The sequence below is a fragment of the Balaenoptera acutorostrata genome, chromosome X (assembly GCF_949987535.1).
Source record: "Balaenoptera acutorostrata chromosome X, mBalAcu1.1, whole genome shotgun sequence".
NCBI lineage: Eukaryota > Metazoa > Chordata > Mammalia > Artiodactyla > Balaenopteridae > Balaenoptera > Balaenoptera acutorostrata.
This window is the reverse complement of record NC_080085.1, coordinates 73,422,888-73,443,709: the sequence shown is the minus strand read 5'-3', so window position 1 is coordinate 73,443,709 and position 20,822 is coordinate 73,422,888. Positions and strand designations below refer to the sequence as shown.

Genomic DNA, 20,822 nt, shown 5'->3' with positions numbered 1-20,822 from the left:
GAATCCAACCACACATTAAAAAGATTATACACTATGATCAAGTCAGATTTATCCCAGGGATGCAAGGATTCTTCAACACACGCAAATCAATCAACGTGATGCACCCTATTAACAAATTGAAGAAGAAAAAACATATGATCAACTCAATAGATGCAGAAAAAGCTTTTGACAAAATTTAACACCCATTTATGATAAAAACTCTCCAGAAAGTGGGCATAGAGGGAACCTACCTCAATATAATAAAGGCCATACATGACAAACTCACAGCAAACATCATTCTCAATGGTGAAAAACTGAAAGCATTTCCTCTAAGATCAGGAACAAGACAGGATGTCCACTCTCGCTTTCATTCAACATAGTTTTGGAAGACCTAGCCATGGCAATCAGAGAAAAAAAAGAAACAAAAATAATCTGAATTGGAAAAGAAGAAGTAAAACTATCTCTGGAGATGATAGGATTTTATACATAGAAAACCCTAAAGATGCTACCAGAAAACTACTAGAGTTCATCGATGAATGTGGTAAAGTTGCAGGATACAAAATTAATATACAGAAATCTCTTGCATTCCTACACACTAACAATGAAAGTTCAGAAAGAGAAATTAAAGAAACAATCCCATTTATCATTGCATCAGAAAAAATAAAATACCTAGGAATAAACCTACCTAAGGAGGCAAAAGACCTGTACTTAGAAAACTATAAGATACTGATGAAAGAAATAAAAGATGACACAAACTGATGGAGAGATAGACCATGTTCCTGGAATGGAGGAATGAATATTGGGAAATGACTATACTACCCAAAGCAATCTACAGATTCAATGCAATCCTTATCAAATTACCAAGGGCATTTTTCACAGAACTAGAACAAAAAATTTTGCAATTTGTATGGAAACACAAAAGACCCCGAATAGCCAAAGCAATCTTGAGAACGAAAAATGGAGCTGGAGGAATCAGGCTCCCTGACATCAGACTATACTACAAAGCTACAGTAATCAAGACAATATGGTACTGGCACAAAAACAGAAGTATAGATCAGTGGAACAGGATAGAAAGCTGCGAGATAAACCCACGCACCTATCGTCACCTAATCTATGATAAAGGAGGCAAGAATACACAATGGAGGAAAGACAGTCTCTTCAATAAGTGGTGCTGGGAAGACTGGACAGCTACATGTAAACAAATGAAATTAGAACACTCCCTAACACCATACACAAAAATAAACTCAGAATGTATTAAAGACCTAAATGTAAGGCTAGATACTATAAAACTCTTAGACAAAAATATAGGCAGAACACTCTGACATAAACCACAGCAGTATCATTTTGGTTCCACCTCCTAGAGTAATGAAAATAAAAACAAAAGTAAACAAATGGGACCTAATTAAACTTAAAAGCTTTTGCATAGCAAAGGAAACCATAAACAAAACAAAAAGACAACCCTCAGAATGGGAGAAAATATTTGCAAACGAAGCAACCAACAAGGGATTAATCTCCAAAATATACAAACAGTTCATGGAGCTCAATATCAAAAAGACAAACACCCTAATCAAAAAATGGGTGGAAGATATAAATCGATATTTTTCCAAAGAAGACATACATATGGAAAAGCACATGAAAAGATGCTCAACATCACTAATTATTAGAGAAATGGAAATCAAAACTACAATGAGGTATCACCTCACAGTGGTTATAATGGCCATCATCATGAAACCTACAAATAATAAATGCTGGAGAGGGTGTGGAGCAAAGGGAACCATCCTACACTATTGGTGGGAATGTAAATTGGTATAGCCACTCTGGAGAACAGTAGGGAGATTCTTTAAAAAACTAAAATAGAGCTACCATATGATCTAGCGACCTCACTCCTGGGTGTATATCTGAAGAAAAACATAATTCAAAATGATACCTGCACCCCAATGTTCATTGCAGCACTATTTACAATAGTCAGGACATGGAAGCAACCTAAATGTCCATCAACAGAGGAATGGATAAAGATTTGGTGCATATATACAATGGAATATTAGTCAGCCATTAAAAAGAACGAAATAATGCCATTTGCAACAACATGGATGGACCTGGAGATTGTCATACTGAGTGAAGTAAGTCAGACAAAGAAAGACAAGTATCATATGATATCACTTATATGTGGAATCTAGAAAAAGGTATAAATGAACTTATCTACAGAACAGAAATAGAGTTACAGATGTAGAAAACAATTTTATGGTTACCAGCGGGCAAGGGGTGGGGGAGGGATAAATTGGGAGATTGGGATTGACATATACACACTACTATATATAAAATAGGTAACCAATAAGGACCTACTGTACAGCACAGAGAACTCTACTCAATAGTCTGTAATGGCCTATATGGGAAAGGAATCTAAAAAAGAGTGGATGTATGTATCTGTATAACTGATTCACTTTGCTGTACACTTGAAAGTAACACAACATGGTAAATCAACCATACTCCAATAAAATTAAAAAAAAATAAAATTAGCAGTAATGATCACACAACTCTAAATATACTAAAACCCAACTAATTGTAAGAAAAGAAAAACAACTAAAACATGAATAAATGCTTGTGACTTTTCATCAGGCAAAAATGTCTTAGACATGACAGCAAAATAATAATCCATAAATTCAAAAATGGATAAATTGGAATTTATAAAATTAAAATTTTCTGTTCCTCAAAAGACACTTTTAAAAGGAGGTAATGTGTGCAGAACAATGATTCCCCACCCAAAGACATTTATGTCTTAATCTATGGAAGCCATGAATATGTTATGTTACAATGGCAAAGTGGAGTTAAGGTTGCATATGTAATTAACATTAATCAGGTGACCTTAAGATAGGAAGATTTTCCTGGATTATCTGGGTGGGTTCAAAGTAATCATAAGACATTAAAAGTAGAAGAGGGAGGTGGAATGGTAATGCCAGGAGAAGATGTGACTATAGAAGCATGGTCAGAGTGATGTGACATGAGAATGACTTACACTACTTTTCCTGGCTTTGAAAATGGAGGAATTGGGCCACAAACGAAGGAAAGTGGGCCAGTCTCTACAAGCTGATAAAATGAAGGAAATGTATTTTCTCAACAGCCTTCAGAAAGAAATGCAACCCTGCCAACATCTTGACTTTAGCCCAGTGTACCTGTGTTAGAATTCTAACTTAACAGAAACTATAATAAAATTTTGCTGTTTAAAATCACTAATTTCATGGTAGTTTGTTACAGAAGCAATGAAAAAGTAATACAGAAGGAAGACATAAGCCACAGTTTGGGAGAAAATATTTGCAAAACACATGCCTGATATAGGGCTGAAAATCCAGAATATATAAAAAACTTTCAAAGCTCAATAATAACAAAACAAACAACCTAATAAAAATGGGCCAAACATTTTAACTGACTCTTCACCAAAGAAGAATGGCAAATAAACACATGAAAAGATGCTCAACATAATTAGTCATTAGAAAAATACAAGTTAAATGTACAATGTTATATGTATACATAACCACTAGAGTGACTAATATATAAAATGATGTTCAACTTCATTAATAACATGGAAATGCAAATGAAAACCACAATGAGATAGCATTTCAACTACAACTGTTTGGCAAATTAAAGTTTGACAATATCAAGTGTTGGCAAGAATGTGGAGCAACCTCAACATCTATATACTGCTTGTGGGAATGTAAATTGGTAGACATACTTTGAAAAACAATTTGGCATACTATAGCAAATTTGAAATTCATACATATTGTATGACTCCGTGGTTCCACTCCTAGGTATATTTAGAGAAACGATTGTAATTGTGTACCTAGAGATATGTACAATAATGTTCACAGCAACATTTTAATTGCAAAAATCTGGAAACACCTCAAATGTCTGTCAGCAGTAGAATGGATAATTAAACTGGGATCTATCCACAGGATGAAATACTATAAATTAGGGGAAAATATATAAATTACAGCTACATGGAAAAATCTCGATGGATTTCAGGAATTTGAGCATAAAAAAATATTTGTAGAGCAAAAAAGGCAAAATGTAGAAAATTATGCAGGTATATTTCTATCAATATATAGCTCAAAAATTTACAAAACCAAAAACATTGTTTAGTAATACAGACATATAAGGTGAAGTTAAAAAATTAAGAAAGGGAACAATAATCAAAATTCAGGGTAGGGTAGTGGTTATCTCTGAATGGATAGGGAATGGGATGAGAACCAGGGGATTTTATTTTGTTTTTCCTTTAAACTGGGTGGTAGGTAGGTATATGGTTGTTCATCATGTTATTATTTTTATACCTTTCATAAACTGATTAAACAGTCTCTTGGTTCTAATCCATATTTAATAAAAACAAATATAAAACATAAAAGAATTATGAAAAATTTAATGAGGTAAAGACTTATTTCCTTCAAAAATACTTATTTTTTACTTTATGTTCAGGGTATAGCACCTTTCTATAAGGTTTGGTAAAGACATATTTGGGGAGAATCAAGTTTACAAATCAACAGCAAGGGAACTAGATTATTAATAGCTTCAGATTTGATCTTCTACCAGCAACAAGTATGAAACAGTGTAGGTTTGGTAAAACTTTAACAGTAATGGGTCACAAAAGTCTTGTTTTTACCATTAGATAGATGACCCTTTGCTACCTGTACCAGGATTAAAGTGCTTATCTTTCCAGACTAATACTTGAAATTTAAATTCACCACATTGGCAACTATGTGTAGTTAGGAAGGTCAGAGGTGCAATTTTGTATTAAAGGTGCACTACATGCATAAAAAGCAGGCACACAGTAAGTAAGGAAGTTCCCCAACTCCTCAAGGAAGAATGCATGTGGATGCATGGATGTTAAAGTAGATAACAGTTGTCCATTATGTCCCCATCCTCTCTATTCTTCATGCTCCTCAATTCCAAACTTTATGAGTCATTAAGTGTTCTTGTTCTCTCTTCTATCCTAGTCAAAACCTACTGATTCTTCATTTATACCCTAGTATAAATTAGATTAACAGTTTAAAGAACAGGTTTGTTATTTGTGGTCTACTGTAAGCAAAATTTTGTATATGTACTTTTCTAGAAAGAGCATCCAAAGTTTTCGTCAGATTCTCAAAGGGGTCAAAATGGTTAAGAACCAGTGCTTTAAAGTATTTTCCTTCTTAGATATGGGCATTCAAGCACACTTGAACGGTTTATGATAAAAGTATTTATTGAAATGGTAAACAAAATTGACAAACTCTTAGCTAGACTAATAAAAAAAGAGTAGATTCAAATAAATAAAATTAGAAAGGAAAGATAAGACATTACAGTGGATGCCTCAGAAACAAAAAGGATAATAAAGGATTATTATGAATAAGTATATGACAACAATTGGATAACTTAGAAGAAATTGATAAATTCCTAGAAACTAACAACTTACCAAGACTGAATCACGAAGAAATAGAAAGCCTGAACAGACCAATAACCAATAAGGAGATTGAATCAGTAATCAAAAACCCCTCAACAAAGAAGAACCCAAGGTCAGATAGCTTCATGGGTGAATTAGACATTCAAAGAATACCAATTCTTCTTTAACTCTCCCAAAAAATAGAAGAGGGAACACTTCCAAATTCATTTGATGGTATCACTCTGATATTAAAGCCAGACAAAGGCACTACAGGAAAAGAAAACTACAAGCCAATATCCCTAACGAACACAGATGCAAAAATCCTCAATAAAGTAATAATAGCAAACTAAATTCAACAGCATATTAACAGGATTTTACAACAGGAACAAGTGGACTGTATCCCTCAGATGCAAGGATGATTCACCATATGTGTATCAATGTGACACACCACATTAACAGAATAAAAGATGAAAACCACATTTGTGATCACCTCAATAGATACAGAAAAAGCATTTTACAAAATTCAAAATCCATTCATGAGAAAAAGCTCTCGGTATAGAAGGAACTTAACTCAATAAACATCATATATGAAAAGCCCACAGCTAACATCATAATCAGTTGGGAAAAACTGAAAACTTATTCTCTAAATCCAGTACAAGTCAAGGATGTCCACATCTGCAACTTCCGTTTAACATAGTATTGGAAGTCCTAGCCAGAGCAACTAGACAAGAAAAAGAAATATAAGGAATTCAAATCAGAAAGGAAGAAGTTAAATATCTGCAGAAGACACAATCATATATGTAGAAAACTCTAACAACAACCACAAACTATTATAATTAATAAACAAATTCAGTAAAGGTGTAGGATATAAAATCAACATACAAAAAATCAGTTGTGTTTCTATACACTAACAATGAACTACCCGAAAAAAATTAAGAAAACAATTCCATTTCCAATAGCAATAAAAAGAATGAAACAGTTGAGAATAAACTCAACCAGAGGTGAAAGACTTGTGCACTGAAAATTATAAAAAACTAATGAAGGAAATTAAAGACACAAAAATGTAAAGACACCCTATGTTCAGGGATTGGAAGAATTAATATTGTTAAAATGTCCATTCTACCCAAAGTGATCTACACATTAAATGCAATTCCTATTAAAATCCCAATAGCATTCTTTACAGAAACAGAAGCAAAATCCTAAATTTTATATGGAAACAAAAAAGACCCTGAATAGCCAAAGCAAGTCTTGAGCAAGAACAAAGCTGGAGGTATCACACATCCTGATTTCAAAATATATTACAAAGTTACAGTAATCCAAACAGTATTGTATTGGCATAAAAACACACATAGACCAATGTAACAGAACAGATTACAGAGAAATAAACCCATGCATTTATGGCCAACTGATCTTTGACAAGGGTGCCAAGAACACAGTAGGGAAAGGATAGTCATTTCAATAAATGGTGCTGGGAGAACTGGGTATCTAGATGCAGAAGAATGAAATTGGATCTTAATTTCGCATCTCACACCATATAAAATATCAACTCAATATAGATTAAAGACTTAAATGTAAAAACTGAAATGTAAAACTACTAAAAGAAAGCACAGTGTAAAAACTTCTTGACATTGGTCTTAGCAATGACCCCAAAAGCACAGACAACAAAAGCAAAAATAAACAAGGGGGACAACATCATAAAAAGCTTCTGTACAGCAAAGGAAACAATTAACAGAAGCAACCTATAGAATGGTAGAAAATATTTGCAAACCATTTATCTGATAAGGGTTAACATCCAAAACATATAAGGAACTCATACAACTCAACAGCAAAAAAATAACTGACTAAAAAATGGGCAAAGAACAGTAATAGACATTTCTCAAAAGAAGACATAAAAATGGCCAACAGGTATATGAAAAGGTGCTCAGCATCACTAATCATCAGGGAAGTGCAAATCAAAACCACAATGATATATCACCTCACAACTGTTGGATGGTAAAAAGTCAAGAGATTAGTGTTGGCAAGGATGAAAGTGTTGGCAAGGAGAAAAGAGAACCCTTAAACACTGTTGGTAGGAATGTAAATTGGTATAGCTATTATGGAAAACAGTATGGAGGTTCCTCAAAAACTCAAAAATAGAACTACCATATGATCCAGTAATCCCACTTCTGGGAATATATCCAAAGAAAATGAAATCTGGATCTTGAAGAGATACTTGCACCTCCCATGTTCATTGCAGCATTATTCAAATAGCCAAGATATGGAAACAACCTAAATGTCCATCAACAGATGAATGGATAAAGAAAATATGGTGTGTGTATGTATGTGTGTATATGTGTGTGTGCGTGTTAATACTGAATACTGCAAATTTCATGGTTTAAAAATGTATATACATATATGTGTGCATGTGTGTGTATACACACACATGCATACACATACATACAATGGAATAAAAAGGATATCCTCCCATTTTTGACAACATGGCTGAACCTGGAGGACATTATACTAAGTGAAATAAGGCAGACTCAGAAGAGAAATACTGTATGATCTCACTTATATGTATAATCTAAAATAGACTGAAAAGCAGAGAGAAGAATACTGGTTACCGGTGTGGGGTAAGGTAGAGGGGAAAATGGGGAGGTGTTTGCCAAAGACTACAAAGTTTCAGTTATGCAAGAAGAGTAAGTTCCAGAGATCTAATGTATATCATGGTGACTATGGTTAATAATGTTGTATTGTATACTTAAAATTTGCTAAGAGGGTGGATCTTAAGTGTTCTCACCACATACACAAAAAAATGGTAACTATATGAGGTGACAGATATGTTAATTAGCTTGAGTGTGGTGATCATTTCACAATGTATACGTATGTCAAAACATCAAGCTGTACACTTTAAATGAATATTCTCATCCTGGATTGGAGGCCCTGGGCTTAAATGCCATTTATTGTATTGTATAAATACAACTTGTTTGTATTCAATTAGAAATTAAGATTAGATTTAGTAAACTATAAAACAACATTTAAATTAAATTGAACGAAAGTAACTAGAACTCTCAAATCAATATTTCTTCTCTGTTATTTTTTGCCGAAAACAAGCAAATGACAAGAAAATAAGTCAAACTCACATTATAGAAATACTTTAAAAAGAAACATCCGGTAATGTCTATGGCTGACTGTATACACACAGCCCAACCTCCAGTTATTTTAGTCTGAATACTGCAAATTTTATGGTTTAAGAAAAGGGTCACCCCACAGCTCTGCAGAGTTTTCAAATAAAGAGAGATTTAATTACATTCACAACATCATAATTAATAAGGCAGGAGTATATTGGTACAGTTGAAAAAGATGTTTAACAAGAGAGTTAAACTGAAAAAGGATCTTCTCATTAGCCACAAGTTTACCAGAAGAGTCAATTAACCAGAACACCTCATTCATAAAGCATTTTGGCTTAGTACAGACTTATTGTAAATAGATTTAAACAAAGGCATAACTCACTTTACACAATAAAAGTACCTGGGAATAGTTCATGCAAATCACATTTTCATTCCTTCAGCAGTTCTAAGTTTCTCAAGGACTGAATCCTGATTATGTGAATAGTCCCTAGCACTCAGCTGGCAAGTTTATTTAATAAGTAATTCAATTGAATTCTATTTAAAATGTACTGGGGAATACAATAAATACCAAGAAATCCTGTTTATTCCATAATATAGTAAAGAGCAAACATTTATTTTAAAATTCAGAAATATGTAAATTCGGCTATTAGGGACAAATGCTAGTTACTTATTATCCAACCTAGATTTTGAGCTTTCCAAAGATAGGAGTGTCAAGGTAGGCTTAAAAACATCATCTCTCTAAGACTAATAAAAAATACTGAGAGTCAGCAAGTATATAAGAGAGTGAAGCTATTCTAGACTGCTAATGAAAATTAATAAAACTTTACCCAGTGCTTCGTATATGCCTCAAACATATATAAGAAAAGTTCAGGAAATATTTTTTTGTTTAATAAATGAATAAATACCACCTTTATGTATGTCAGTTTGGCAATACATTGATATTTTTCATGCCTTCTGACTTACAATTCCATTTCTAGAAATTTATTCTAAGGAAACAGTTATAGATGTACATAAAGATTTATGTACAAGGTGTTTCGACAAAGCATTGATTACATTAGCAAAATAATTGGAAATATGTTAAATTTCCAAAAATTTATGAAAATTGTACATTTGAAAATGGTATATTCATACACAGAATATTTATGGCACTGTTAAGAATTCTGTCCAATGCCATCCAACTAGTCAGTGGTGGGGTCAGGATTCAGTTTCAGGCCTGTTTGACTCGAGTATATATTTCTAAGCATGTAGGTAAATTCAAGAATAACTTGAGGCTAGAAAAGATGAAAAGTACAACGGTGAATAGAATCAGTTACTACAATGAGATACCAATAGGCTGGAATGATAGATTAGATCAACAAGATAAAAGTTAAAAAGACATAAATGTACCTGTAACTAAGTCCAAAAAGTCTATATGCCTAAGTACAGACTGAGAAAAGACATAGCTTACCAGTGGCCCATGTAAAAAAGTTTAATGAATTTTAGAGAACTGCACAATCACTATATCATGGTCAAAGGCTGATTATAAGCAAGGTTGATTGTGATGACTCAAAACAAAAATAAATATAAAAACAAATGTGATCTTTGGCAGCTTTAACAGAAATATATTATCTAGAACAAGAGAAGTCAGAGTCTGACTCTATCCTGCAGTAGTCAAAATACTTACACCCGAAGAAAACACTAACCATCCTGAACATGTTTGGCAGAGGATGATCATGAAAGTGAAGGAACTCAAAGCTATGATATATGAGGAATGGTTAAACTACTAATACACTTATCCAGGAAGCAAAACTACTTAAAGTGTAACTGACATCTGAAGAGTTGTTTTGTGGAAGAGAGATGAGAATTGTTCTGTATGGCACCAATGCAAGAGATACAGGGCCAATGGGTAGAACTTATAATTATGAGACAGGTTTGTGTTTGACATAAGAAAGGACCTTAAGTTGAATGAGAGCTGCCAGAATATGGAATGGACTGCCTTAGGTTCCTTTATCCAGAGTTTTATTCATGTAGAAGAAAACAGTCAGTTAGCGTACCTACTGTAGAGGGGACTACAGTACCACAGTGAAGACTGAACTAGAAAACATCTAAGATTACTTTCAAAACTGAGATCTTAATGAATTTCTTAAACTAAGGCTTCCAAATATCAGGTGTACCTGTAAAAACTTTTTAAGAAAGAGAAGTCAGACTGCTTAGAAGAACTAAAACCCTGTACTACTCATCTATTATTTGTTAAGAAAAATCACCAATTGTTTTTCATTGGAGTTAGGATTTTAGATGTTTGGGTTAAATATAATAGTGTTTACTTTGAGACACCTTGTAACTATTTCTCACAACTTAAAAAACGTGCCTAACAAATACTTCAAAGACGTTTTTGATGAATAGAGCTAACAATCAAACCAACCTCACAGCTTTTACATCATATTTCTGTTATACAAAATTCAAACTTTTGTAGGCAAGTTACCTGCTCTGGTTTCACTAGATGCTTTCTGGACTCCTCTTCTTTGGCCGCATGCACACTTATAGATGCACATATTAGAGCTGCTGGCATGGTTGTCAGCTTTCCCATCTGAGAAAGATATAACAAAAAGGTATTTTTAATTGAGAGCTTCCCACCCTCTATTTCCTGAAAAATTTTGGGGGGCATCTGAGGAACACTATTGGTTTCATTTAAATTTATTAAAAACTCAAGCACTCCAAATTATTCATACATTTTTAGGATATAATTCGTAAAATTCTTTTCTCATGGTAGATGGTAGAGTCTTATTTTTACCAATTTGTTAACTATCTACTTCATATGTAATATAGCAATATGATAATTACCAGTTAGAAGTGAATATAAATTTTGAGGGATGAAGTGAGATATAGATTATGATATTCACTCAGTCCACAAATATTTATTGAGCAATTACTATATGCCAGACCCATCAGGGAACAAAACAAAGATCCTTGCTCTCATGGAGCTGACGTTCTAGTGGAGAAGAGGCAGGAGATAAGCACAATACATATATTATACGGTATATTACAATCGATAAATGCTATAGAGAAAGTAAAGGATAAGGGTGATCTGGAGTACTGGGTGATTCAGGTTGTATCTTGAAATAAATTTTATAATTACATTATTTATAAAAATAACTTCCTACCATTACAAATCTTATGCCCCTAACTAACATATTCCTTTTTACCTATTTCATGCTTGATCTAAAGCCAAAAGTGACCTTAGTTTTAGATATAACTTGATTTGAATTAAGAATGCAGGAAAATTACTGGCTCTAAGAACAAGGTGTTCCAGTGTTTATCCAGGTACCAGAATAATTCCTAAAGATTATTCATTCAATAAGGCCAAATGAAAAGCTTTGCAGGGAATGACTATTTTAAGAGCTTGATTCTTTAGACTCAGAAGGAGGCCTGCTGAAATTGACCAAAGACATCCAGAGGGAAGAGGTCTCTCTGGCTTACACATAAGTGGAATTGTTCAAGAACTGGAAGAAACACTGGTCAAAGGATTCCAAATGTTATCGGATAACAGTGATAGTGATTGCACTTCATTTCTGACATATTTTTCAATATTTTCTGGGCAGAATACGGGAAGCTACAGCACTAGTTAAGCAATTTCCTGTTTAAACTAGGCATGATTCTGATTTAGATTGAGACTCCAGAAATATAGGGTAAAATAAAGACTCAACACTAATAAAAGAAATTGTGTTCACTGTTTTTCCCCCTTCAAGCCTCCCTCTAGTACATATGTCAGCATCACAGAACAATTTATCTAGGCCTGCCTTCCAAAAGGCATCACTTCTGATTTCTTACACACAGTTGGTATTCACTAATGAAATAAGATTTCCACTCAGTATCTAATGTCGGGCATCAATAAAAAACATATTAAAATGGATGCCAGCAACGGATGTTCTCCCGTGTACCTGAAAATAATTTTCAATAAAGCTCTGAAGTGATTATTTGAAGCATGTCAATTCTTACAATATTTAAAACCTATTTTAAAAATACCAGAGTAGACCTTACTCCCTAGATAGAACTTTTGAAGTATGCTAATATCTGAAAAAATTTCAATACCCTATGTTCTTAGTATAGTCATTTTATTTCACATAATGGAAAAATAATAGTATGTAGACTATAAAATAAATTCATAGGTATTATTTAATAATTATGATCGATTGCTCCAGAGTGTGGACTGACTAATTGAACTAGTGGCCTAAAAAGTTAATACAGTATACCTTGAAAAATGCTTAAGTATCTTTGCTACATTTTCTACTCTGTAGGGCAGGGTCCATCCACCTTGACTTTTATTAATAAGGCAGTGTGGCATAATGGTAAAAACATAAGCTTAGGAGATGCACAGACCTGGTTTTGAACTCAAGTTGTGGAACTTACTATCTAAATCTGGGCAAGTTACCTAAGCTCTTAAGAATTATGCTGCCCAATATGGTAATTACTAGATGCATATGGTTATTTAAATTTAAATTTATTAAAAATAAATAAAATTTAAAATTTAGTTCCTTAGTCACATTAGCCCCATTTCAAGTGCTCAACAGCCATAATGTAGGGCACAGATATACAATATTTCCATCACTGAAGAAATTTCTACTGGACAGCGCTATCTTAAGAGTCTCAGGTTATATATCTGAAAAGAAATGGGAATGCCTTCCTTTTTATGATTATCTTGAGGATTAAAGAATTACATAAAAATGGCTTGCACTTGGTAAATGGGCAATTAATTCTAGCTCCCCATTCTTTCTGATTGCTGAATAAAGATGTTAAGTGGTGGTGCTTACTCCCCATTTTTCTTCTCACATGTATTTGATGTTAATCAGGCTCTAGTGAGGGCCATAATAACAATAAAAAACATAGCATACTTATTGCCTCTAAACAAAAAAGGCCAAGACTTTGATCAAAAGAAAAGAGGCAGATTGGCACACTCAGGTCTTTTCAAAACACAGGTTATACTGATGAAAAAGGCATCACTACCCAGAGAGACAGCTGATTATATACCACACTGAAAAAATTAGAATATGGATTGGTAAACTACAGATCTGGGATAAATCTGGTCTGGACTCTGAGCTAAAAATGTTTTTTTTAACATATTTAAAAATTTATAAAAACAAAATAAACAAACAGAAAACAAAGAAGAATATGTGACCTTTCGTGTCCTACAAGTCTAACGTATTTACTATCTGCCCCTTTATAGAAAAAACAGTTGCTAATGCCTAATTTAGAAAATAAAATAAGGTATTTAAAGAACATCAGAGCTTGGGGGTATTATAAAATTTACAGGCTCATAGGCTGTTAGTTAAATAGTATTAAAATTGGGCAGAGGCAATCCTAGTTTTAACAAGGTAAGACCTTGAGTTAAAATTATTTGTAACTTCAAAATAATGACTTGTCAATTCAAAATTATGTGTCTTGTTTAAAATCAATTACCTTCCTATTAAAGATAACAAACAGGCCCTAGAACAGAATTCTATCATATAGAGATTTACAAATAGCAAGACTGAAGATGAGCATCAGTTAACTCCCCCATGAGACTCAACCCTTCCAAGTACTTCTGTAATCAAAATATAGTTGATTCACATTATTTGCAGTAGTTATATTCCATAAAGTAGCCATGAACACTGATTTAGGGAATAATGAACACTACTCCTAGGGAAAACACAGGGTTAATTTCTTGTGAACCTCTGGTTACATTTTCATCAACTGATCAATACATAACCTTGTTTTACATGTGTTTCTGTTTAAAGACACCTTGTTTACTATATATTGTTGATTCAGTAACATTGAACTCACAGCCAACAGCACTATAACTCATGCCACGATGAAGTTTATCCAACATACATATTTTCTCCCTAAGGCGTATCACAGCTTTCTTGCACTTAAGAACACTAGATAGCACTTCTGTACTATGCATGGAGCCATTTCAAATAGCAGCATTTCCAAAAAAAAAAAAAAAAAGTGAAAACACTTAGCACTATTTACCACAAAAGGGACACTTGTTCACAGTATGAGAGCTGGAAAAATAAGGCAGAGAATTAACTGGTCCAGCTTTACCTGGGAGTGTAAACATATCTGTTTTCTCTTCTTTACTAACAGAATTGAAATTTAAAGTTCTCTTCTATAAGAATTTTTGTTACTTATTTTGTAAGAAGGAGCATATAATTATTATAGGCTAATCTAAAATCAGTCCTAATCATTAATTCTGCTTTAGAGATATATTATCATGTAGTAAATGCTATTTTATTAAATCAAGAGTCCTGTGATAAGTATAAAACAAAACTGAAATTTAGAAAGGTAAGCCCTAAAAACTAAGAGGAAAATGAAATAAACAATGTTGAGGCAATGATCACACAGACAGGAACAATTCAAAATGAACTTACAACCAGTAATTGGGCTACACCCAAAGGACAAAGAGAACATCAACAAACAAACAAACCTTAAAACTTAATAATCATATTGTTAGTGGCAGTTTTGGTATTTTATTATGAACCTGCTCTGTGTATGTTATACAAGGAGACATTTAAATATGCTGGCATTTTAAAGATTGGGATTTTCAGTGTGGGAGAAAGATGTAAGATTAATGAAGTTAAAGCAAGATGCTGTAGTTCTGAATTAGAATAAGATTTATCAGTTGATTATCTTATATTATCATGATACAGGAAATATAGAAGATGGAGAAATACATTAAAAGACACCATGGTGTATTGGAATATAGCTATGCAACAAAGTACCCCACACAAACAGCCAGATAGACCTTCAAGTTGAGATTTGTAAGAAAATTCAATTGTGCTTGCAATATTGCAAGTGTAAACTGCTTTAAAATATTTGGCTCAAGAACTTGGTGAGTCTATTTCCAGCACCCAATGAGTTGTGACAAGTTGAGATTAGTCATCAAAGTTCAGTACAGCCATCAGCAGCTTAACAGAACTTTGTATGCTGTAGTGCCTTTTGAGTTGTTTATGTGTGAAGATCTGAGAGGAAGTAGTGATACAGTGGAAAGAACACCAGGCTGTGAATTGTAAAAGCTGTGTTCTAGTCTGCGCTCTGCTAATAATTCACTATGTCACCTTTTACAAGTTAATTCCCCCTCACTGTGTGTCAGATTGCCCATTTGTGAAAGGAAGCTGCACTACAAAATGTCTACACTTCCTTCTAATTTTGACAATGCATGATTCTAAAGTTCAGTGATAATTTCCAAGTATATAATTTACTACAGATAAGATATTGCCATTTTGTTTCTCTAAAAACCAGAAGGAAAGTCACCAACAAATAATTACCTTATATTAAAATAATACTCTAGATTATATAATCAGAATCACACTTCTACTCACATCGAACATCTTAAATGTGAAGACCACAGAGGGAATTTCAAGAATTTAAAAGTCATTTAAAAACATACACAACTAAAAATTACCTCCTACTTAATTAAATAAATGAATTTTAAAACTTCTTCCTAAAAAAAATAAAAAACAAAAACTTCTTCCTAAAGATACCATTTTTTTTTCTTAACATCTTTATTGGAGTATAATTGCTTTACAATGGTGTGTTAGTTTCTGCTTTATAACAAAGTGAATCAGTTATACATATACATATGTCCCCATATCTCTTCCCTCTTGCATCTCCCTCCCTCCCACCCTCCCTATCCCACCCCTCTAGGTGGTCACAAAGCACCAAGCTGAAAAAGACACCATTTTTTTAATGGAGATAATGTAAGTGTGTGTGAAGGAGAGGAAGCAGTAGAAAGGATAGGAAAAATGGGTAATTATTACTAAACACAAGAAATGGAATAAAAGTAATAATTCCAATTTGATTAGCAACTTAAAATTTCAAAGTGATTTAGTAATACCACTGACTTGGCCATCAAGACACCTGTATTTAGTCCCAGCTCTGTTCTTGAACAACTATGTAATCTCTAGTTAGTCATGTCATCTCTCTGGGCCAAAGCGTCTTTATTTGTAAAATGAAAGACCTTGAGCAGATAATCTCTTAGGGCCTTAGAATTGCACTATCCAGTAAGGTAGACGATATCTACATGTGCTATTTAAATTTATGTTTCAATTAATGAAAATTTAAAAATTAAAAATTCAGTTTTTCCAAAAAAAAAAAAAAAGTGAAAACACTTAGCACTATTTACCACAAAAGGGACACTTGTTCACAGTATGAGAGCTGGAAAAATAAGGCCACTTCATTTCCTTAGCCACATTTCAAGGCCTCAGTAGATACATGTGACTCCAGTGGGTACCATACTGGACGGCATAGAAATAGAACATTTTCACCATTGAAGAAAGTTTTACTGGACAGCACTGCCTTAGAGCTCCAACCTTTAGGATTTTCTTATGATTCTATCAAAAAGAAGAGATTAAGATTTTGATGAGGGCACTTCCCTGGTGGTCCAGTAGTAAAGAATCTCCCCTCCAATGCAGGGGACGCGGGTTTGATCCCTGGTCGGGGAACTAAGATCTCACATGCCACAGGGCAACTAAGCCCGCACGCCACAACTACTGAACTCGCAGACATCAACTAGACAGCCCACGTGCCGCAAACTACAGAGCCCACGCTCCACAACTAGAGAGAGAAAACCTGCACGCCACAACTAGAGAGAAGCCCACACGCCACAACAAAGATCTCCCATGCCTCAAAGAAGATCCTGCATGCCACAACGAAGACCCAATGCAGCCAAAAATAAAAAAAAATAATTAATTAATAAAAAAAAATTTTGATGAGATATATACACTCTTATGTTTATCACGGCATTATTCACAACAGCCAAGATACGGAAACAATCCAAAAACCCACCAATGGATGAATGGATAAAAAAGACGTGGTACATGTACAAAATGGAATATTATTCATCCATGAGAAAGGAGGATATCATACCATTTGCAACGACATGGATGGACTTTGAGCACATTCTACTAAGCCAGATAAGTCAGAGAAGCAAAAGTACAGGATGATGTCACTTATATATGAAATCTAAAAAAGTCAAACCTGTAAAAACCAGAGAGTAAAATGATGGTTACTAAGGGAAGTGGGGGAGGGGAATAAGATTGATGGGGTTTAAGGGTACAAACTTATAAGTAGTAAATAAGCCACAGAGATCTAATGCACAATATAGACAATATTGTACTGTAATTATGTAATTTGATAAATACTATTATAATAGCAGTCATATTATAACATATAAATGTATAAAAGTAACACACTGTACACCTTAAACTTACACAACATTACATGTCAAATTTATTCAATAAGAAAAGAAAATGATTTATATGATTTTTGCTTTCAAACATACCAGTTTTAACTCTATATCCATCCATTCAGAGCATATATGCTAACCTGAAAACAGCAGAAGAAAGAACTGGACACTGTTTATACCACTGTAGAAGAATATAATGGCATTACATTTTCAAGAAAGTAAAAGGAAAATAGGAAAATGAGAAATTTTATCCTTTTATAGGAATGGTTCTAAAAGATGGTCTAAATGTATAAATCAGAAAACAGTCTCATAAAATCATGAAAACAAACCTATAATACTGTGTCTCCTGTACTACTTCCAAGGGCATTTTCCTTAAAGACAAGGACTAAATCTTAGCAGTGTTGTAGCTACTTTACTCCAGCCTTGTATCAAGTACATGTTTTAGTATAAATTAATGATAGCAAATCATCAGGTCAAAGTAACCTATCCTTGGACAAATGTAAGATGTAAGGTTTAAAATATGAAGTAATCATATCATCTTTATCCATTCTTTAGATTTTCATTTGGCCTACAGATCATTACCACTTTCCTGAAGTGTTAAAACTTAGAGCTGGGGATAATAGTTAGTATATCCAAGATAACCTCTCTGAAAGGGAACCCTTGTACACTGTTGGTGGAAATGTAAAGCGGTGCAGCCACTGTGGAAATCAGTACAGAGCCTTCTCAAAAAAACTAAAAATAGAATTACCATATGACCCAACAATTCCACTCCTGGGTATACACCTGAAAAAAATAAAAACACTAATTTGAAAATATACATGCACCCCAATGTTCATACAGCATCATTATTTACAATTGCCAAGATATGGGAGCAACCTAAGTGTCCATTAACAGATAGATGGATAAAGAAGATGTGGTATGTATACACACACACACACACACACACACACACACAATGGAATATTACTCAGCCATAAAAAAGAATGAAAATTTGCCATTTGCAGCAACATAGATAGACTTGGAGGACATTATGCTAAGTGAAATAAGTCAGAGAGAGAAAGACAAATATCACTTACATGTGGAATCTAAAAAATATAACAAACTAGTGAATATAACAAAAAAGAAGCAGACTCACGGATATAGAGAACAAACCAGTGGTTACCAGTGGGGAGAGGGAGGGGAAGTGGCTATACAGGGGTAGGGGATTAAGAGGTACAAACTAGTAGGTATAAAATAAGCTACAAGGATATATTGTACAACACAGGGAATATAGCATTTTATAACTATAAATGGGACATGACCTTTAAAAGTTGTGCATCACTATACTGTTCACCTGTAATTTATATAATATTATACATCAACTATACTTCAATAAAAAATAAAAGAGGATAACCTCTCTGTTTATACATTATTATATATTATTCCATAGGTTTACTCTTGGAATAAGCCAGATTTGTGCCTTAAACAGGTCTCTCACCTGAAATTTGTTATGGTATGAAACACAAGGCTTATGAAATACAAACATGGTTTAATTTATTAATGGTCATCAAAAGTCTACAAATAAACCCAAACTCTATTAGAGAAACATTTGTTGGCTTATTTGACATGAAAACTGTCAAATCATGAAATTGCTTATTTTCCCCTTAGCCCTGAACTGACATTTTTGCTAAAAACAAAACCAAAAAAGTACCACCTGGGAAAAATTATGAAACCTGTTACTTGTACTATAACCACAAGGCTGCTTTCTATGATAGTTGTCCACTATCACCCAGTGTTTTTCTAAAATAATATTTATAAAATATTTGAATAGCAGTTTTATTACTTCTAGTCTAACAACACTATGTGGACACATAATGATCAAATGCAATCCCAAACTGAAATAACGGGGTGCTGGGGAGACATTCTGCAAGAAAAGATATTTTTTTCCCAATGACATCAAACTTACCTAATGTTAAGATGTAAAAATATACATGGTACTATGGATTGAATGTTTGTAGTATCTCACCAGTTTCCTATGTTGATGTACTAACCCCTAATGTGGTGGTATTAGGAGGTGGGGCTTTTGGGAAGTGATTAAGCTCAGAAGAAGTCACAAGGGTGGAGCCCCCCCATAATGAGATTAGTGTCTTTATATGAAAAGGAAGAGACATGAGAACTCTCCCCACCTCCCCTGCAGCATGCACAAAGATGTCATGAGAGCACACAGCTTGATGGTGGCAGTATGCAACCCAGGAAGAGAGCCCTCATCAACAACCAAATCTGCTGGCACCATGATCTTGGACTTCCCAGCCTCCAGAACTGTGAGAAATAAATACCTGTTGTTTAAACCAGCCAGTCTGGGGTATTTTGTTATAGCAGCTGGAGCTGACTAAGAAAAATGGTGTGACTCCAAAGTAAGATTAATTTTCCTGCGGCTTTTAGAAATCTGTCTCTTTCATAAACCATGCTTATTATTAGGTACAGTATGACCTTTGCTACCTAAAACTTTTAGGTACCTAGAGGAGTTCTAAAACGTGGGTAGGGGGAAAAGAAACAAGACCTCATGTTGTAGAAACTCTTGTGGCCAAAAAGCTGTCCCTGAACATCCAGTAACCGACAAAAGGGAAAAGAACCAAAGAGCTGAGTATTATAGGCAAGGGTATTCCAATTGGCTAGTTGTGTTTACAAAAGGCTAGATTTATTATACAAAAGCCAAAAAGTGGAAGAAGTAACAAGAAATGTAAGAGATAAGAAAGAACAAAAGCAGAATAAAAGATAGTAGCAGAGGCACACACCATGGTTGGGAAAGAAAGAGAATCAGCAATGAAGTTAAAAATGCAACAGCTCTACAACCTGGTAGTGGTACCTGTTCTATGCCTTAATATAATGTCCCTGAAAATATAAGCGATCCCTGAAGACAGGGTGTTCTGTGTTTAAGGAGCACTTACTATGTGCCAGGTGCTTTACATCCATTGAGTTTTATAATCTTTACAAAAATTCAATATTGGGGATTTAGGATGGTTTTGGCTAAAGTTTTGGAATCCCCAACTTAAACAGGCTTCAACAATGACAAACATTATTCTCTCATGTAATAGGAAGTCTGGAAGTAGACAGAACTTTAGGATTGATTTGGTGACTTATCAAAAACCCA

At 33.9% G+C, this 20,822-nt stretch overlaps 1 protein-coding gene across 3 annotated transcripts in view; it reads right to left on the bottom strand.

The window, feature by feature from the left end:
- The window catches only part of APOOL (apolipoprotein O like), a 96,250-nt gene that overhangs the window by 45,982 nt on the left and 29,446 nt on the right, over window positions 1–20,822 (bottom strand). For 2 of the 3 annotated variants that reach the window (XM_007183532.2, XM_007183534.2), the window contains one exon: window positions 10,955–11,059. In XM_007183532.2, the coding sequence (XP_007183594.2) occupies window positions 10,955–11,059 (105 nt within the window). Of the gene's footprint in view, window positions 1–10,954; window positions 11,060–17,373; window positions 17,404–20,822 lie in introns of those variants that run through there. The other variant, XM_007183533.3, reaches the window with a different exon arrangement.